The 22,435-nt window shown below is 41.5% G+C and overlaps 1 protein-coding gene across 1 annotated transcript in view; it reads left to right on the top strand.

Annotated features, from left to right (window-relative positions):
* LOC126298164 (PGC-1 and ERR-induced regulator in muscle protein 1-like) overlaps nt 1–21,664 on the top strand; it is a 47,284-nt gene extending 25,620 nt beyond the window's left edge. Inside the window, exons 2-3 of the mRNA XM_049989474.1 lie at nt 13,282–13,558; nt 21,525–21,664. Of these exons, the coding sequence (XP_049845431.1) occupies nt 13,282–13,558; nt 21,525–21,664 (417 nt within the window). The remainder of the gene's footprint in view (nt 1–13,281; nt 13,559–21,524) is intronic.
* The last annotated feature ends 771 nt before the right edge of the window (nt 21,665–22,435 follow it).

The following is a 22,435-nucleotide window of genomic DNA, read 5'->3' on the forward strand; positions in this document are numbered from 1 at the left end:
TTATGTTTAGATTATTGCGTGTAAGCCATTTGCTATGCTTTCTTGTAGTTAGTTGTCTGTTTTTGCACTGATTAGACAGCTTGCATCATCAGCGAACTGATAAGCATTTTGCCACTGTATTTTTCAGTAGGTCATTTACATACAGGAGGAAGAGCACTGGTCCCAGTACTGGTCCTTGGGGAACACCATATGTCCTCTCTTGGTATTATGTGAGATGGAATATAATTTTGTTGCACTCAGTTTGTTGTATTTGCACTGTTTGTGTATGTCCACAATGGTATGACCTGCACATCTGCTGCCTAGTTGGTTTAATTTCTGTAACAGTGCCACATGCTCTCTACAATATCAAATGCCTTCGAAAAGTCAAGACATGATACCAGTGATATATTTTTTAATGCCCACTTTCTGGTAAATTACACTCAGAAGTTCAGAGGTAGCTGTATTGGCTGAGCATTTCTTCCTAATCCTGTGTGATGCTACGGACATAATTCAGTATATTTGCATAAAGCTGGTAAGCCTCTTGTGGAAGATGTCTCTAAAATTTTTAAGAATCCAGACAATAGGGCAACTGCCTTGTAATTGCAAACTACTTCTGCATTTCCTTTTTATTGTAAGACGATATCAAAAATGTTCCATTTGAGGGCATTGCTGCAGTATATATACAACATGGTATGACTCAGGTTCAGGTGCATAAGCACCAACAGTCAGTCATTCATGTCTTCCCAATGTGTGTGTTAAATGCAGTAATGTGAGCTATAGTGTTGTTATTACCAATAGCATCCAAACAGGACCAATGTATACTTGGCTGCAAAGGGACAAACACCTGTAGATGTCCACTGGAGAAGGAAGAAAGTGTATGGGGGCAGCATGTCTGTCAAAAACCACAATTTTGAATGGTGCACCAAGGGGGGTGCTGCTGCTTTGTGATAGTACACACCCCCATATCTCGAATGTCGGAACACACAAATTACACCAGCTCAAGTGGTAGACATTCTAGCAGCCACCCTATAGTTATGATCTTTCTCCATGCGATTATCATGCCTTTGGTCCCTTAAAAATGGCATTGAAAGGGTGACGATTCCTGTTGGAGCTTCTTCAAGAAGCAGGGCATATGTGTTACCAAATGAATATTTTCAACGAGGTGCATCTGTGGGATGGCTACCTCAATGCTCATGGTAATTTTGACTGATTGGGATATTGGATCTGGTCTGTACAGACTTTGAATGGAAACCTTCTGATCACCCCCTATATACAGGTCTCAAATTCACAATTTTTAACCAAGAAAAGTATGTTCCTGATGCCAGTTAACTATTGTATTAATGTGTCAATGAGTGTTTTACAATGAGTTTGCTACACTTTTTTATTATTTCTTCAGCTATACATCTACTGCTGAAGATTGTTTAATTTTTATCTTTATACCTTTTAAACCTCTTCATAAGAAATGTGACAAGGAGGTCTTACACAGTTATCCACATAATTTCCTCACTGACATCTTTTTTAAAAGTATCTGAGGATGTAATATGCTGAAGAGTAGCCTCACACTTAAGTAGAAACAATTTACTTAGCATTTCACCGTTTGGATTCCAGAAGGGAATGCTATTTATACATTCACTCATCAAATAGTAGAAGCCAAAAATAATGAAGTATCACCAGTTGGTTTTTTTTGTGATTTTCCAAGGCATCTGATTGTGTTGAGCATGTTCATCTCTTAGACAAACTAGTGTTATATTACATCCTATTAAAGAAAAAGCAACAGAAGAGACTTTAAATGATGTTTTCAAAAGAATTATTAAGTGGTTCTCAGAAAATGGACTCTCCCTAAATTTTTAAAAAGCATGCTATATTCAATTCTATACAAAAAATATAATCACACTAACAGTTGATGTAGTACATCAACAGGAGTCAGTAGATAGAGCAGAATGCTACAAACATTTGGGTGTATTTACTGATGAAAGCTTTAAATGAAAGAAGCATATTACTGAGCCTCTCAAACAATCAAGTTCAGCTACTTTCACTCTTTGTATAATTGCTAATTAACATCCTGACACATTCTGTATATGTCCACTCAATAATGTCCTGCACATTAATTTGTCTGGGTAATTCTCACCACTGGGAAAGAAAGCACTGACTGCACGAAAACAAGCACTAAGAATAATATGTGGTGTTCATCACCCATCAACATAATGCAGGTACCTCTCCACCATCACAAAACATATATGCGACAATGAAATTCATAATCAATAATCCTTCTAGATGATGTTGCCTTTTCTAAGTGTACCTGCATGAGTAGGAACAAAAAAAAAGTGTTCATTGCTGTTAATACTCATCATGTGTACAAATTTCATAAACTCACTCATTCCACATCACTTCAGTAAAAGAATAATTCAAATGATCTATGTAACATAAACTAACTATCTAACAAACCAACAAATGTGCATGAATTCAGATCATCCCATGTTGAGCAATTTGCTACATTCCTTCATGAATTTACTGAACTGATCCTGCATCTCCATACAAATCCAGTATCTACTAATGTTGGATCCAACATTTCATTCAAATCTATTTTCAATTTTTGTCTGTCTCATTGAGCTTTTTCTTTCAATCTGCATTCAGTTCATATTTAGTATCATCTAGCTGTTATTATCATAGAATTTTTAGTTCAAATTTTGTTCATGGTCATCAAGTCATTTGTTAGTATCATTAGTTTCTTTTTCAAACCTGTCTTCATTTTTTGTAAAAATGGTGTTCATATAGCTTCCCTTCCTACATTATCAATAAAATTGTTAGCTATTACTGCCTCACATAAATCAATGAGCACATTCAAGTTTGTTTCCCATGGGGAGGAACCTAATTAAAAAAAAACGTGCAGCCAGAAGTACTATGCTACCCATGTAGCTGCTTCCTGTATGTAGTGCACCCCCGATCTATCGAGATGTGTCCTACAACCTTCCATCCCATAGCGTAGGTTGAGCAATCTACAACCATTTTTGTCACAGAGTCAATGTAGCCTCCACATTTGACTCCAAACCAGAGGTCCCCGGTCCACACTGGATACAGAGTGAGTGAAGAGGCTCATTCATGGGTAAAACAGGTGGTAGACTATGGTTTATTAGAAGAATACTGGGAAAATGCAATCAGTCTGCAAAGAAGAATACTTACAAATTGCTTGAGGGACCCATTCTGAAATACTGCAGTGGCCAACAGCATTCATTTAATGACCAAGAGTAATAGTGTTTGCAAATAGTTGTCAGTGCTAATAGACAAGCAACACCATGTGAAATGAACACAGAAATCAATGTCAGACATACAATGAACACATCCATTAGGATAGGGAGCAGAATTTGGTGTCAATGGTCTATATCAGCAGATGAGCAAGAGTGTCTTTGCTAACAGCACATCACCTGCAGTTCCTCTCCTGGGCTCGTGATCATATCAGTTGACCCTATATGACAGGAAAACCACAGCCAGCTCAGATGATTCACAGTTTCAGTTGGTAATAGCTGGTGATAGCATTCAACTGTGACTCAACTGTGACACAGACCTCCTGAAGTTGGTGGTGGCTCCTTAATGGCGTGGGCTGCATTTATATGGAATGGACTGGGTTGTCTGGTCCAAGTGAACTGATCATTGACTGAAAATGATTATGTTCAGCAAAATTGGGGACCATTTGCAGCCATTTTTATGGATGGTAATGTGCCATGTTACCAGGCCACAATTGTTCATGATTGGTTTGTAAAATATTCTCGACAGTTGGAGGGAATTGTTTTGCCAATCAATCAAATCAAATCAAATCAAACATTTGCAGGACTTAATTGGAAGGTCATAATCCTGCAACAGTAACACTTTCACAATTATGTACAGCTATAGAGACAGCATGGCTTAATATTTTGACAGGGAACTTCCAACAACTTGTTGAGTCCATGCTCTATCGAGTTGCTGCTCTGCACTGCACTGAGCCAGCACGATATTCAAAGGTATCCCATGACTTTTGGCACCTCAGTGTACATATTTCAGCATAATTTTGTGAATTTAAAAGATTGTATACCAAAATGTAAATATGGCGATTTGTCTGTCGTTTGTGGTTCATAGGAACAAAATGATTGTGGTTCTAAGAATAACATTTTGAATATCTGTCATCCTAGTATGTAACTTTGTTGGCCATGTAGTTTTATTTTTCTGTAAGCAAGTTCTGAAGTAAAAAAAAATACCTAAAGGAAAAGAAATTGTTCATCTCTGTAGAATCATTTTCCAGTATAGCTTAAAGTTTCTTTTCTTGCTGTCCTTCCTTAGAATAGTTTAAAGAGACTATTTGCTTTAATTTCAAGTGGATTAAAGTTGAATCAAGGTTCTGTTCTCAATTACTTGTTTTAACAAATACACCATTTTTTATCAAGGTACAATTGTGTTATAATAAATATATTTTCAAGTGTCTTTTCTTTCATTAAACGGTAATCCTATTTCTGTATTATTATGTCTGTCAATTTGGATGGGTTCAAGTTCTTCTTTAAAATGATAATAGATCATGATACATTTACAAAATTTATTCAAAATTGTGCCATTACTAAGTAACTTTGCAGTCTTGGCTACGGATGTTATCTTTCACAGCATTTAATACGATGTGAATATCATTTGTGCAGACAGATATGGAAGTTGCCAGTAATCAAGACCTGACACTCTAGCAATAAATGAAAGCTGATTTATTGCAAGATTCACCAACTGTGTTAAGATTAGGATTTGACAATCATTATTTGTCATCCTGGTTCTGATGCTGCAGTTAATGTGAGTACATTCTTATCTGTGATTACTGAGTCCAACATGTTATATCCATGTAAATGCATGTGTCTTCACTACGATTAGAAATACCAACAGAGATATGATTAAATACGCCATTTAAAGTTATTTCATTCTTAGTTCTTTTAAAAACATGCATATAATGGCACACATCAAATAAATAATATCTCTTTCAATTATTGTGTACTTCCAATAGCCAACAAGACTATGCCACAATTACCCCATTTTCATTGTAGTTGAGTTACCATTCCTCTGTAACCAAAGGCTCTGAGCACATTTCTGTGACCACTGTGCAATGCAGCAGTGAACATTGTGTGCCACAGGGAACAAGGATCTTGACTTTACTGTCCATATCATGAGGATGGTAAACACCTCTATGCTGCACACTGATGAAAAGCATGGCTGTCAAGGCGGAAGTGTCGTTAGCCTGCAGTCTCTGAGTAAACTTCTACATCTCAATTCTGGGTAGACCATTATACCCCTAGCTGTTCATGGGACTAGCATGGCAAGTACACTACACAACACTACCCCCAATGCAATGAGTTTACCATGTAGGAGTGTCCACATCCACTCATCCAAAAGACTAATTGAGGCCAGGCCCCCACTAATCTGACTGACTTTACTAAAAGGACTCAAGAAGTAGTGATGGGAAGGTGTTTCTATTGACCAAGGAGCAGGAGAGGATTTTTGAAAAAGTATCCCCTTTCTGTACTTTAAATATTTATAAGTTCTTATTGGTGGCATAATAAGAGGTCAAAGCATGTGGAATTTCACAAGAGGATGAATTTCACATAGTTGTTGAGAGGCACAATTTTTTCAACTCAAGCTACAGGGTGGTCACACGCTGTGATATTATGTACATGGATATCTCAGAACACAAACAAGACTGGGAATCACACTGAATAATTGATGATGTAATACAAAGAACATGAAGAAATAGTGGAGAGGGAGAGAGAGAGAGAGAGAGAGAGAGAGAGAGAGAGAGAGAGAGAGAGAGAGAGAGAGAATCGACCCATCAATGAACCATCCTGCATTTTGTGGAACATTCAGCTCCAAATTTGATGTGGATAAGTAAGTTTTGAGTGTTGACATGATTCCAGTGTGATCTGTTCAGACAAGTGCAGTGCCATTAAGTTTGTATTGTATCTCTTGGAACAGGAAGACGAATGCATTTTGAGTTAGTCTCAATGTTTCTTCTGGAGTGCTTCTGTCATTCTTCATAGGTGTGCCTTAAAAGTATATGAAACTGATCTGATGTGTTACTACCTTGTTCTTCCACTACAGAGTGGTGTACTGACTGGCATGTGGGTTGTTTTTATAACTTAATCCCATGGTGTTGCTTCCAATGCAGACTTACCACACTTTCCTCTCTTTGAAAATGAACCTATTTCCCAACCTGGTAAGCATTGTTGCACTCGAGATGGTCTAACAGTCACTGGGAAATATGTTGGACTATTGGGAACCTCAATGAGTTTGTATCATGGTCTGACTCTAGGAAAGAACCCATAGATTGTAAGTATTAATCAGTCATTGATGTACAAATTCATAGTGATATTACACTCAACACAGATCATACTAATAGGAAGTATATCCAGTGGCTGATCCAGTTCGTAAATTCTCTGTGTTATTAATCAAAACTTGATCTCTCCAAAACCGAGTGTTGATCCTACCTTCCTGGCTAAAGTATACTGAATTTTTTGTCATTTTTATCTCTGATCATCAATATCATACTAGCCAGGAGCCATCTCCACAACCTTGCTGTCTCCTAAGTGAAGTTTATTGTTTGCCTCGGTGATGTTTTGATTGCTGTTATGGCTTTCTGGACCAATAGGTGCAACACCCTTGCTAAGGTCTATAGGACTGAAGTAATTTGCACAGATGAGCACTCTTCTAGATTCAGAGTGTATGACATGACATCTCAAGCACATCTGCCATTGAGATGTGCACACTGCTTGTTTTTATGACTTTGTCATGGGAAATATTAGACAGAAATGCCCACAAGGGCATGAATCTAATTCTTGGAAGCATAAAAAATTGTAGAATATATTACTGTTGGTAAAGTATCAGCACAGTTCTTCAGGCAAGGTGAAGTCCCTGTATGAGTCAAAGTACAGCACATTATTCTGTTTTCTCTTAACATATGCAATCCAATGCATTCCCCATCCTCCTGCGACAAATAAATGTACAATTCCACACTCTTCCCACTTCCAAATCTCCTTTGGCAAAGTATTCTGTATAAATAAATCACAAAGTCTTGTGATTTTGAGTTTTTTGACGAATTTAAGCAGATCAGTATTGATAAGTATTCTGTTAGGTGCAGTAGTTAGGGAACTTTTTTAATGAACTGTCAAAGCCATTTCATGTATGGTTTTAAGTATAGACCTTTACCAGTAGCAATGGACTCCAACCTCCTATTATACATTTTAGGCACAGCTGCTCCAGAGCTTTTTGTGCAGTCTTCAGTGTTCAGGCTATGGTGATGGCACCACCCACCAGTGACCAAACTGCAAAAAACCCTGCTAATGCTGGAGTAAGAAATAGAATCATTGGCGGGGTCCTGGGCATTTTAACATGACTTCTTCTTACTCCTTTCTGCTGCTTGTTCACAATGCTTTTTGCTACAACCACGGCAGAATGGAGGGTTTTTTTTTTTAAAAAAAAAAAAAAAAAAAAAAAAACCATGTAATAGGTTTCTTCTCCTGCAGCATGTGGCAGACTATTTTGTTATTTGACACATTGATTTATCAATTGCAAATGGCACAAAATGTTGTCCTATGTCCATATCCCTTCTGTGACATATTTCTTCTTCTTCTTTCTTGGCTCTACAGCTCATCATGAGCCTTGGCCTCTTCTACAATTTCCTTCCATTTCTCTTGGTCCTTTGCCAATACTCTTGAGTTTCTATAGGCCATCTTCCTAAGATCTTCGATTACTTCATCTTCCCATCTGGCTCTTGGTTGACCACGTCCTCTCTGCCCTCCTGGCTTTCCTTGTAATATTCTTTTTGGTACTTCTGTATCATTCATGTGAGCCACATGTCCCATCCACCTCAGTCTGGATGATTTCACTATCCTTCTGATGGGTTGGTCTTTGTATATGATATACAACTCATGGTTGTATCTCCTCCTCCATTTTCCTCTTTCACAGATTGGGCCGATAATTCTTCTAAGTACCTTTCTTTCAAATGCATCCAGTGTTTCAATATCTTAAGTTGTTAATGTCCAGGCTTCAGAGGCATATATAAGCACTGGTCATATAAGTGATTTATATATAGTTAATTTCGTGGTACGAGTCAGGAGCCTAGAGGATAGAAGTCTTGTTAGAGCAAAATAGGCTCTGTTGGCTAGTATTAATCTCTGCTTAATTTCATAGGAGGTATCATTTAGATGTGTAACTGTTGAGCCCAGATATTTGAAATGCTCACTGTTATTGCATTTGCCATATTTTGTCTATGTGCTTTTCCAGCTGCCATATTTTTTTTTTTTTTCATTAATAGTTAACCCCATGTTCCTACAGGCCTGTTCAAGAGCTGTAAATGTTAAATGTCTCTTCCACTGTTTTTTGGGTTCTTGCTATTATATGTATGTATGTCATCTGTGTAGGCCAGTATCTGCACTGATTTATAGATGATCGTTTCCCTGTTCAGAAGGTTTGCATTTCTCATTACCTTCTGCAGGGCGGCATTAAAGAGAAGGAATGCCAATGCACCCCCTTGTTGCACTCCATTTTTAATACTCAATGTATTGGACATCATTCCTGCTATTCTTACACTATCTTTTGTTTCACTCATTGTCATTCTAACTGGCCTTACCAACTTTATAGAGATTCCCAGTTCATCTAGAGCTTGACATAACTGCTCTCTATTTATGCTATCATAAGCTGCTTTGAAATCTATAAAGAGGTGATGCGTGCCAACTCCATATTCGTTTGTTTTTTTCCAGGATTTGTCTTAAGGTGAATATTTAATCCATAGTTGACTTCCCAGGTTGGTTGGTTTGAAAATTAAAGGGACCAAACTGCATAGGTCATCGGTCCCTTGTTTTATAAACACACAGAGCACAGTGAAACCATACATTTGTCATTCAAAGCACAAGATAAAAATTCCAAGGGAAGAAAATCCCCAAGGTCAATAATAAAGAAACATTTAAAACGGAGCACAGCAACAAAAACAACATAGAGAAGAAAGGCAGAAAGAATTAAAACTGTACAACAGAGGATCGTGGCTGGCTGATCACGAAAATAATAGCCACTCTGCAACACGTTAAAACCTCCAGCCTAAAAGATTAGGATGGAGTCGAATTACAACACAAAAATAATTAAAAGATACAGCTCAAAAGAGGGTGATGTAATAAAATTAAATGGACCTATAAAAGCCGCTTGCGCGAATAAAACGTAAAACCCGATCTGCCATAGAGACAGTGTTACCTAAAAGATATGATAAATCACCCTGGAGATTAAAAGCATGCCTGAGAGCAGTTAAAAGAGGACATTCCAACAACAGATGGGCCACCGTCATGGTTGCACCACAGCGACAATGAGGGGGGTCCTCTCGACGCAGCAGATGACCATCCATCAGCCGAGAGTGACCAATGTGGAGCCTACAGAGAATAACAGAATCTCTGCGAGAGGCCCGCTTGGAGGAACCCCACATGGTAGTCGTCTCCTTTACTTGCCGCACCTTGTTGGGTACAGACAGAGTGCGCCATTCGTCTGCCCACATCCCAAAGACCCGACGGCGTAACACTGATCCGAGATCAGTTGCCGGGAGGCCGATCTCCAACGACAGTTTGCTGGTGGCTTCTTTAGCTAACTTGTCACCGAGTTCATTTCCCGCTATCCCAACATGTCCCAGGGTCCATATGAACACCACTGAACGTCCACACTGTTCAAGAGCATGAATGGACTCCTGGATGGCAACAACAATGGGATGGCGTGGGTAGCACTGGTCAAGAGCCTGCAGACTACTGAGCGAGTCACTGCAAATGACAAAAGACTCTCCAGTGCTGGTACGAATATGCTCAAGGGCATGAAAAATGGCTGTTACCTCTGCGGTGTAAACACTACAACCTTCTGGCAAGGAGCGCTGATCTACATAGTCTGCATGAGCATAAGCGTACCCCACACAGCCATCAACCATCGAGCCATCTGTATAGATAGCCTCCGAGTCGCGGGATGCGTCGAGGAGAGCAAGAAATTGGCAGCACAAGACTGCAGGAGGAAACGAATCCTTTTTCCATTGTGAGAGGTCCAGCCGAAGCTGCGGCTGACGAATACACCAAGGTGGTGTATGTGGGTGGACCTGAAAAGCAGATGGAAGAGGCAAAGACTCGAGTTCACTAAGGAGTGACCGAACACGGGTCCCAATGGTATGGCCTGATCGCGGCCGCCGGTGTGGGATATGGACTGCCGCATGAGAGAAAAGGAGACGGTAGTTAGGGTGATGGGGCGAACAACAGATGTGGGCAGCATAGTTGGCTAAGAGTTGCTGATGCCGAATGTGGAGCGGAGGAACACCAGCCTCAGCAAGTAGGTTATTAAAAGGACTGGTGCAGAATGCTCCTGTCGCCTGTCGAACCCCACAGTGGTGAACGGGGTTCAACAGTTGCAAAGCTGAGGGCGCCGCTGAGCCATACGCCACACTCCCATAATCCAGTCGGGACAGCACAAGGGCTTTGTAGAGCTGCAGCACCGTGTTATGATCTGCACCCCAAGTTGTGTTGCTGAGGCAGCGGAGGGCATTCAGATGCTGCCAGCACTGACTCTTGAGCTGACGAATATGTGGAAGCGAAGTAAGCTGGGCATCGAACAGCAATCCCAGAAAACGGTAAGTGTCAACAACCCTGAGCATGGCATCCTGAAGATAAAGCTCAGGGTGTGGATGGACAGTTCGACGCCAACAAAAGTGCATAACACAAGTCTTTGCAGGAGAAAATTGAAACCCTTGGGGCAGGGCCCACGCCTGCACCTTGTGTATGGCTCCCTGCAACCTACATTCTGCAACACTAATAGTGGAGCAGCTGAAAAAGATGTAGAAATCGTCAGCATATAACGTAGGTGAGACAGATGACCCTACTGCTGCTGCGAGGCCATTAATGGCCACAAGGAAAAGGGGCACGGTCAATACAAAGCCCTATGGAACGCCGTTCTCCTGGATATGAAGTGAACTATGGGATGTGCCAATGAAAATGCGGAATGTCTGAACAGATAAAAAATTCTGAATAAAAATGGGGAGAGAGCCTCGGACACCCCACCCGTGCAACGTGGCGAGAATATGGTGCCGCCACGTCGTGTCATATGCTCTGGAGAGGTCGAAAAAGATGGAGACGAGGTGTTGGCACCTGGAAAAAGCAATGCAGATTGCAGACTCAAGGTAGACCAAACTATTGGCGGTGGAACGGCCCTGCCAGAAGCCGCTCTGTCACGGAGCCAGAAGACCCCGAGACTCAAGCAGCCAACACAGCTGCCGACTCACCATACGTTCCAGTAGCTTGCACAGAGTATTTGTCAAGCTGATGGGCTGATAGCTATCCACATTAAGTGGGTCCTTACCAGGCTTCAGCACCGGCATGATGGTACTCTCTCGCCACTGCAACGGAAAGACACCATCGCCCCATATACTATTGAAGATGGCAAGAACACACCGCTGACAGTCCGGAGACAGGTGTTTGAGCATTTGATTGTGGATGCCATCTGGCCCAGAGGCTGTATCGGGGCACTGTGCCAGGGCGCTTTGGAGTTCCCACAAACTAAACGGGGTGTTATACGCCTCAGGGTGGCGAGAAGCAAAAGAAAGCCATTTGCATTCGTCCCGACACTTTAGGGCACGAAACGCAGGCGGGTAATTCCCCATGCTGCGCGAAATGTTTGGCGATTGCATGGGCATCGGTGGATACCTCCCCGTTGATGGTAAGCCCTGGGACACCTGTAGAGTGCTGCAATCCAAAGATCTTCATCCACACCTGGGAGGGTGATGTACGGGAACCAATGGTGGAAACGTACCTCTCCCAGCACTCCTGTTTCCGCCTTTTGATGAGCCGCTGGGCCTGAGCACGGAGATGTTTGAATAAAATGAGGTTCTCCAAAGACAGGTGCTACTTATGGCGCTGAAGAGCCCGCCGACGTTCTTTAATGGCTTCAGCTACCTCCAGAAACCACCAAGGTACTGTCTTTCACCAGGGGCACCCTAATGAACAAGGAATGGTACGTTCCGCAGCGGAAACAATCGCTGCAGTCAGTGTCTCAACTGCCACATCGATGGTACCATGGGGGAGAGATTCAACAGTGGCAACAGAGGTGAACATTTCCCAGTTTGCCTTGCTAAATGCCCATCTAGGAAAGCGTTCATGGGAGCGACGCTGGGGTAGTGAAAGGAAGACGGGAAAATGGTCACTACCACACAAGTCATCATGGACCCTCCAGTGGACAGATGGTACAAGCCCTGGGCTGCACGAAAGATCTATGGCCGAGAACGTGCCATGCGCCACACTGAAATGTGTGGCGGAGCCAGTGTTTAACAGGCAGAGGTCGAGTTGGGAGAGGAGATTCTCAACCTCTCTGCCTCGGTCAGTAACCTTCGTTCCACCCCACAGGGGATTGTGGGCGTTAAAATCCCCCAGGAGAAGAAAAGGCGTGGGGAGTTGGGTGACAAGTGCAGCCAATTTGGTCCGGGAGACTGTACCACCTGGAGGGAGATAGACACTGCAGACGGTTATATCCTGGGTAGTCCTTACGCAGACAGCCACAGCTTCCAATGATGTTTGTAGGGGCACAGGAGCACTATATACAGAGGTAAGGACATACACAGAGGCTCCACCTGACACACTATTGTAAGTGCTACGGTTGCAGTAACAACCCCTGTATCCACGAAGGACAGGGGTCCGCATTGCCGGGAACCAGCTTTCCTGGAGGGCAATGCAGAAAGCAGGTGTCATGCTTAGAAGCTGTCGTAGTTCAGGGAGATGGCTAAAATAACCGCCACAATTCCACTGGAGGATTGTACAAAGCGTGTCCTATAGGGGCAGTAAGGCACTGAAAAAGCAAATTACCTCACAGAGTCACATGCTGCCACCGACTGAGTGACTGACGTCGCAACTGCTATCGTTTCTGAGACGGCGAGATCAAGGTCATCAGGGGATGCAAAGAGCTCGACCTCATCCTCAGAGGCTGAGCTGACAGGAAGTGGTGGCACGGAAACCACTGGGTCCTTAGGCTTCTTGGAGCGCTTCCTCTTCTCTCTCTTGTCTTTGGGAGGAGGGTTTGCATGCTGGGAGGGCTTTCCTGACTCATTGCCAGGAACAGAGGAAGAGCATGAAGTCCTTCGACCAGCAGCTGGTGGCTTCCTCAGCCACTGGCTGGCGTCTTGTGAGACACTGGTAAAATCCTTGGAAGGGACTCCACCAAGGGACCCCTACCGAACGAGTGAGGCCTGAGGAGGCTGTTGCCTCTCCGGCTGAGCAGCCGGAGGAGGCTGTTGCCTCTCCGGCTGAGCAGCCGGAGGAGGCTGTTGCCTCTCCGGCTGAGCAGCCGGAGGAGGCTGTTGCCTCTCCGGCTGAGCAGCCGGAGGAGGCTGTTGCCTCTCCGGCTGAGCAGCCGGAGGAGGCTGTTGCCTCTCCGGCTGAGCAGCCGGAGGAGGCTGTTGCCTCTCCGGCTGAGCAGCCGGAGGAGGCTGGTGCCTCTCCGGCTGAGCAGCCGGAGGAGGCTGGTGCCTCTCCGGCTGAGCAGCCGGAGGAGGCTGGTGCCTCTCCGGCTGAGCAGCCGGAGGAGGCTGGTGCCTCTCCGGCTGAGAGGTGGGGAGGGATGTCCCCAGTTGTTCGGGGTCCACTGCTCCCAAATCGGGTGTTTTGGGAGCAGTGAAAGAGGGTGTGGCCCCTACCAGCAGTGGGGCAGGCGTAACTTTACTGTTCTGTGGGCAAACTGAGAAGGGAGTCTTTGCAGGAACTGGTGGCAGCAGAGTTGCAGCAGCATAACTCCTCAACATAGATGTGGGAATCCGCATTGGTACAGCCCCGTCTCCCTCTGTATGATCGGGAGTATTCTGTCGAATAGCATATTAGAGAGTATTTTATATCCCAAATTAAGTAGTGTGATCTCTCTGTAATTGCCACACTCCATCTTATCTCCTTTCTTATATATGGGACATATGATACCCTCTTTCCATTGTTGGGGCATTTTCTCCTCTTCCCACATTCTGGTGACCATTTTCAGAAGGCTTTGTTCCAGCTATCTGCCTCCTTGCTTAAACAGTTGTGCTGGGATACCATCTGTCCCTGCCGCCTTGTTGTTCAATTTCTTCATGGCAGTTTTCGCTTCTTCTATATTTGCTGGGGTAGTGTTGTTGTCTGCGTCCTCTTCCCCATTTGTGTCTGTTGGGTTCTCTGGTATAGTTATTCTAGGGTTGAAGAGACTATCAAAATACCGCTCCATATTTCGCATATTCCCTTCCCTTCACTTATTATATTCCCAGTCTCATCTTTTATTAAGCTGGTTTTGCTACCAAAAGGCTTCCGTGCCGCATTCACCTCTCTATAGAATTTTCTTATTTCATTTTTGCTTCTCTTGAGCTCCATTTCTTTGACACTTGCTTTCATCCATTATCTCATTTTTCTTTGGTGGGTCCTCTTTTCAATCCTCTGTTTTTCTTTGTATTATTCTACTATCCTCCTCGTACAGTGAGATCACATTATCCTTCTATATGCTTTGTTCTTTTCTTCAGTTACTATTTCGCATTCAGTACCAAACAATGATGGTCTTACTTGTCTTGTCCCAATTCCAAGTATCTCTCTTGCCAATGTCTCCACCGTCGTTTTTATCGCTTCCCACTGATCTTCAATATTGTTATATTCTCCAACATTTTCCAGAATCCGAGTTATCTTCTCCTGACACTGTTCTCTTACTTCCACTGATTCTAAAGTTGTTATATTACGTTTCTGTGCCCTGGGTTAGTCTCCTTTCACTGTGTTAGATATCCTTGCCCTCACCCATGCCCATACCAGAAAATGATCTGTATCTATGATTGGGCCTTTGAGACTCCTCACATCCAATAGGTCTGATTTGTGTCTCAGATTTATCAACACATGGTTGATCTGGTTTACTCTGTTTCCATCCGGTGAGTTCCATGTTCCCTTATGTATTTCTTAATGTGGGAACAGTGCTGATCCTATTACCATATTTCTAGATGCTGCAAACATTATAAGCCTTGTTCTGTTCTCATTACTTGTTGCGTGTTTGCTGTGGGGGCCAATTATTGGTGTATAAATCTGTTCTTTCCCCCACTGAGCATTTAGGTCTCCAGCTATTATTTTAACATCATGCCCTGGGCACTTATCATATACTCTTTCCAAAGATTAATAGAATTCTTCTTTCTCTTCTTCTTAGAATTCTTCTGCTGGTGCATGGGCATTAATTATGGAGTAGTTAAAGAATTTCCCCTTTATCCTGAGTGATGATAATCTTGGACTAATGGGTGTAAACCCTATTACCAAATGCTTTAATAGATGGTGTACAACAAATCCTGTCCCCAGCTGGTGATTTCTTTCACTGCAGCTATAGAATATATTCGCATCTTTCTTTTCTAAAACTTCACTCCCTGTCCATATAATTTCTTGTAGTGCTATTATACTTTGCTTCAGACTCATTATTTGATCCAGCATTACTTTCATTGCTCATGGACGATAGAGGGGTCTCACACTCCAAGTACCAATATATAGATCTGATCTACGCCTTATATTTCTCTTTTTCCTAATTTTCCCTCCTTCATTTACTTGTATTCCATCATCTTTGTCCTTTTCCATGCCAGGTCCACCTTCCTTCATCCACCTGACTTTACTTTGTAGAAGTTTTGCAACAGTTGTTTTTTACAGAGTGGACTGTCAACCCTGCGTCCAGCCCCTACCAGGGGACGGGTGATTTTTAATCAGGGTTTTCTTCCCTTAACCTTTGGAGACCTAACTCCCAAATGCAAGGCAGCTGTTATTGTTTTGCTAGTTTTGGTCCGCCCCGGGTATTTTATTTCCCCGGTGTCCACCATATCTGATGAACATTCCCCAATTTGCCACCTAGGGAGGCGCCCGATGGGAGACTAGCAACTCCACACGGGTCTGTGACATATTTACTATGACTTAATAGCTAAAAATCTGTCTGCAGCATGAAGCTCTGCCAAACCCTTATTTGCAGCATATGCTAAATCATGTTCCTTGCACACCTCATCAAGTAGATTAACCCCGTTTTCACCCCAAGCCACACAGTTTTTCAGTTTTGTTCCAGGTCTACAAAATTGTATCCAGGAAGATGAAGCTCTAATAGCAGTTTATCAAGAATGCCATCACCATCTCTGCTGGTGTGCTTCCTATCACTCATGGTATGCTACTGCACTGTCTGAAGTTTGCAAGACCTGTTAAATTGCAAACTTCTGGAAAGCCAAGTTATTTCACTAACACTCAGTTCTCATGACATGTTATGACATACACTATGACAAACACGTTCAGTTTGGAACTTTTCTGTAATTCCTCTGTGTAAAAAGTCCTTGCTCTTTCTTTACCATCACTGTCCTTATAGAGGTATGTTCTCGTCTGTACTTTGGAAACTGTGAATATCTCTGTTGACCAGTTACAATGGTACAATTTATCAAACACAATTTTTCTATTTCAAAATATGAACTAAATCACCTACTTTGGACTTCTGCTTGCATGGATCCACCATATTAATATGTTTGTATGCTGTATCAGAAGTTCATTGTGACATATATGATACATCTTGTCCTAATTGTGCAATGTTCAGTTCAATTACACTCCCTTATAATTTGTGGGAGAATGTCCAGTCATGTATAAGAGCCACAAAGAATTAACTATATCCAGGCATGGTTCTCAATCATTCTGTTAAGATGCTATACAAAATTCACTTTCATCTGGGAGAATTTTGAATAGTGGCTTATCCCGCATCACTCCATTACCAACTTCAAATCCTTATTTAAAATTCACCTCCATGGTCAGTCTGTAGATTAATACTAGTCAGAAGCAATTGTTCAAATGCATGCACCACATCCCTCCAAGTCTTTCCCTTCACAGGAAGTACCCAGGTGAATTTTGAATGCATATGCATGTACCCTTTATTTGGCCATATTCTCTCATATCCACAAAATCTGGCTGCCACAAATCCTCCGAGCCACCTATTATGACTTGTCTGCACTGGAACGTACTTTGAATAGATCTTGAAATTCACAGACTACCATCTCCATTATAATAATTATTCTTCAATAATGCATCTTTCTCAAACCTCTGAGATGACTGATTTTATTTTATTGAGTGTTCTATATCCCCTGCTACCTCTGATGCCATCAGTAGTCATAGCCTGTCTATGACTTTGTTGGGATCATCATAATACATATACTCCACAAAGAATGTATTCAGTTTCTTATGTCAAATGTCAACACGATGGCCTTCATTGAGTTTATTTAAAACTGGTCTAATAATGTTCATATATTTCCTACTATTTGTGCTTTTTAACTGTCCTCTTGAAGTTTGACTTGCATATGTACAGTAGTAATATGTAATATTTCAGAATATGATCACTTCTATTTTAGCAAATACTTTTGAGGGTTCAATGTTTTTAGGAATATTAGCTCTACTAAACCAGGTGTCCACTCAAACTTCCTGTCTCTGATGTGGATGGTGACCTCTGTTGAGCATAGATGTAGCTTTCCGATCACATACAGCTGATATCCACAGACCCCAGATGATGTATCTAATTCACTAGCAATCTGATGTCTGACAAAGTCTGAGATAGAGTATTCTTCTTCTTCTGCTTCTTCTACTGCCATCTGATGCTGCCACCTTGTGTAAGAGCTGTTCAATACTTCATGTTTTGGGTTTAAACATTTCAGAGAAGAGCTGTTCACAGTCCAGTTATCCCTATTTTAAGAGTAATAATTTGTGAAAATAACTTTCCACATCTCACTGACTGTGTTTTTCAACATTGTATCACATAGTGATCTTACTTTGAGACAGAACATACATTATATACTCTAGGGGTGATGAGTTGTTTGCCTTCTTAACTCTTCTCAGATTAATGTCGATCAGCTCTTTTCTTACTATCCCCCATCAAGTATTCATACAATTCAATTTTATAATATTTACTTAATTAATCAATCAAGTTCCATTAATTGTGCATTGACAGTTTCATTGACTCTTTCAGTTTTTCCCTCTGCATATACCTCACGTCATTGGATTCTGTCATTCAACACTCTCACTTTTGCAGCTGCTGCCTTGATCAATGTTTAAAGATATGTTTGGTTTATGCTTCATTCCATCAAGATGAGTACACTACATCCTTGTGAATTTGTCCATAGCCTACAGCAGACTGACACTATTACACTTTGGCTCATAGCCGTTTATACAGGATTCCATTGAAGTTATGTCTATGTCACCCTTCATTCAATTTCTTCATTGTATCAATAACCAGAAAACCATCTCTTTATATGGCTATGAAGTCAATGAATGACATGTTGGTTCCTACATGAGCTTGGTAAATAAGCTTCAGATTCAGATTGTCCTCCTTGTAAGCTATAAAAAGCTCTGCATTTTCCTTGAATAACTGCTTTGGGATCCTTGAGTATGTCTCATTCAAATAAAATATACTAACTTGCAAATGGTGACCAAAACAGAAATATCTTCTCATTTCATCCTGATCAAATATGATTACACAGTTTGAGTTCACTTTTTCAAGTGGTCAAATATCACTGCTTTCGCTGAATGTTTGCTGCATCACACACTCAATGCCATAGAATATTCCCTGGAATATCTGATATTTTGGCCGAAACAAGGCTTTTTAAAAAATAAATACATGCTCAAAGTAGACACCACAGGATGTGATAACAGCATTAGAACTTCAACAGCTTTTTCACACCCTAAAGAACCCATAATTAAAGCATGAATGTTATCAAGAAATTGATTTCTTGGATGATTAAAGGGACCAAATTACTTGGTCATCAGTCCCTTTTTCCTTGACAGACAGGTCTACATGGCCATACATCAAAGATGGCCTACCATGCAAAATCCAGGGGAAGAAAACCCCTAAGGTCTACCAAAGGTCAACTATATGAGGGACAAAAAAGAAGAAAAGGAGACATACAGGGTGACAATTATTTAACTATATGAAATAAAATCATCATAACTTCTGACAGTTTGCATTAGGACAGTCAGACTGATGGGAAATAGTATGCGCATGTGCACACACCTTGTTGTTGTCAGCCCACTTTCATTTGAATCGGTTTATCAAGACGCAAAATTGACACATCTGGGAGAGTGAGAATACACATTTCACAATTGAGAAGTCTCTTCACCCTCACTAGTAGATTGTATGGTGTGTTATGTCCATTCACAGAATAATCGGTGTAATATTCCTTGATGGCACAGTGACTACCAAACAGTATGTTAAGGTTTTGGAAGATGATTTCGTCCCCTTTATCCAGAGTGACTCTGATTTTGACAAGATTTGGTTCATGCAAGACGAACCTCAACCCCACTGAAGCAGGAGAGTGTTTGATGTCCTGGAGGAGCACTTTGGGGCTGCATTCCAGCTCAGGGGTACCCAGAGGCCACTGACATGGGCCTCAATTGGCAGCCATATTCGCTAGATTTGAATACATGCGACTCCTTTTGTGGGGCTATATTAAAGACGAGGTGTACAGTAGTAACCCCAAAACCACTGCTGAGCTGATAACAACCATTCAGGAGGCCATCAACAGCATCAGCATTCCAACACTTCAGTGGGTCATACAGAATTTCACTATTGGTCTGCACCACATCATTGCCAAGCATGGCAGGCATATTGAACATGTCATAAACTAAATCTGAATATCTGTAGTGATGTTTACATGTTGAATAAAGTGTTTGCACGCTGTAGTTTTTAACTAATTTATGTTTTTTTCATACAATTCAATAATTGTCACCCTGTAGGAAGAAAGACAGGCGAGATACCCTATCTAGGGAGCAGCTGGAAGCCCCTGAAAGTCCAATGAAGGGACATGCAGCCCCAAACCCCCACTGGTTACCAGAGGTACCCCACTCAGAAATTGCCTAAGAATGACTAGCTACACAGACAAAGGCAAGAGAAGCACAGACAGACTAAAGACAAATACGTTGAACAGACCACGTGCTGGGAAGTAACGAATCATTTTTCTTCTTCCTTCTCTGGTTCCCAGTATCATCACTGCAGGACCAGTCAGTTACCACAAGATTCTTGTAAATAGGATGTTTAGTTCATATCTTCCATGATGCAACTAGACACCCACATTAGCATACAGGGTATTTTATAGAGACCAGAAACTAACTTTTGTTATAAAATCTTACACATTGCAGAGTATATGAACATACTTAAATACAAATGTAGTTCTGTGCCTATAGCTGGCACACTTTGTTCATAAATTTACACCTCCATTCCATTGCAACATGAATCATACAACCAAGTGATAGTTTCTTCCGATGGAAGCAGAGTTCGGTAAGTAGACTCCAAAAGCTTACTCCACAATGTCTTGTATAATTGGTTGACATGCAATTGCCACCTTAGTCAGCAGTCTACAACACACTATATATTCTGACTTGTTGACATTAAATTCTTAAACATCTGTTCCTGCAAACGGATACACTCTCTACTGCTAAATATTTTAATTGTTCCAGGGAAGACTCCTATTGTCACAGTATGATGCCCAATCACTACTGAACTTGAATGAATATTGCAGTGGTACAGTGTGGAAATTTGCATTGACATATCACATAGTTGACACCATTCATCTGCAGATATCATCATGGATTTTCGAATATGATCACTTGATAGAACTCCCATTTACATATACTGACACTGACAAATTTACAGATTGTGTTGTTTAAAATGTAGCTAATGTTAAACAACATAATTACCACATCATGTGGTCTCTTTATATCATCTGCTGCTGCTGCATCTTAGCCCTTTGCCATTTCTCTCACAACTGGATGAGCTTATTTATCAGTTGCTGTTTATATACATGTTTTTGCTACAGTCTGAGCAACCTCTAAAAAAAATCAGTGTATAAATGATGGATACACAGGCCTCTATGTACAGCTTATATCCAGAATGAACAAGATAATGATCATTTGTGGAGCGACTGTGCTCATCTTTAAGTCAGGACCGTGAGTTTATACTGCAAATCAGATCCATTAATGTGTCAACCACTGCATCCCTATTTAGCATCAGCATAACTTTGGTATATTCAAGAAGATGACAAAACATAGACATTCTGGATGTTCTTGAATATGTTACGAGAATTCAGATGAAGGATTATTGCTTCCTAGAGGAAAAACACATCAATTTAAATGCTGCAAACTATTACCTGATTCCCACACAGATTATATCACAGCTATTGACACAATTTCTAACTCAAGTGTTCAAAAATTATGACCTACTTTCTCTGTATGAACCCTGCTATAAACATTATAATGTGAATGCTCGATGCCAGGTAAATGGGTCTCCATGCATTAAACTGCACTGTGTTGGTGGTAAAATCAAAAACAATAAATGATTCTTTTTTCCTACTCATTGGGCATTTACTTTGTGGATATTTATCGAGCCACAACTCTCATTTCAATGAGACAGCTGGGCCTCACTCACTTGCTTTGTCCACTATGGACAGATATATGATTGCTCACACAGCACGTGCTACTTTAGCAGGAGGCTGATAAACCATCTGACTGTCATTTTTTCAGTGTGCACTTCGTATCTAACACTCATCAGTTCTAATCAAACAGGTGACAGCGTCCCACCAGGAGGTGGCAGCATCCTGCGTGGTGGTGTTAATACCTCTGGGGGTGGTACCAAGACTGCCAAGAGGTGCTGGTGGCAGTGATCTGGAGGTGGTACTCTAACTCCCAGTATGAGGAAGCTATATATTCTTTTAATAGTTTATCAGATAGGATATGTGTGGGTGAGAAACTGGAACAACAAGTCTTTACACACACATTGTTCTTTATTTACTTTTATGTACATTGCATAGTGACAGCACAAAGATTTGCAAATAACTGCCATCTGTAGGCCTTAAACTTGGCGTGTAATTCAAGTCAATAGGGGGCATTTCTCACATAAGAATTCCATCTGTGAACTCTCCCTCTACATCTCTATAGTCTTTGTAGGTTCTACGAGGCTGATTTGAAAAGTTCTCAGAATCACCACAAGAGATCGGCACTAGCCCAACAAGTTGTTCACGTAATATTCATTGGACTGCTGCCTGTAGACGTGTGCCATGTCAGTGCTCTCGGAAGTGAGCTGTGGCAGTGACATGGCTCTGTTGTTGTTCCCACTTTGTAAAGAAAGGTATGAAAGCAAAGGACATTCATGCCAATTTCCAGAATACACTGGGGGCTCTGCTCCTTCATATTCAACTGTTGCCAAATGGACAAATGAATTTAAATTTGATCGGGAGAGCTTAGATGATGATCTGCGCGATCGGGAGAGCGTAGATGATGATCTGCGCAGTGGTCGGCCAAGATGTGCATCATTGCAAAGGTGCACGAAGTGATCATGGAGGATCATCACTGAAAGTGCATGAAATTACTCACACTTTCCATATGTCATCTGAAAGGGAATATCACATTTTAACTGAAGAATTAGAAATGAAAAA

This window comes from Schistocerca gregaria, chromosome X (genome assembly GCF_023897955.1).
Source record: "Schistocerca gregaria isolate iqSchGreg1 chromosome X, iqSchGreg1.2, whole genome shotgun sequence".
In the NCBI taxonomy this organism is placed as follows: domain Eukaryota; kingdom Metazoa; phylum Arthropoda; class Insecta; order Orthoptera; family Acrididae; genus Schistocerca; species Schistocerca gregaria.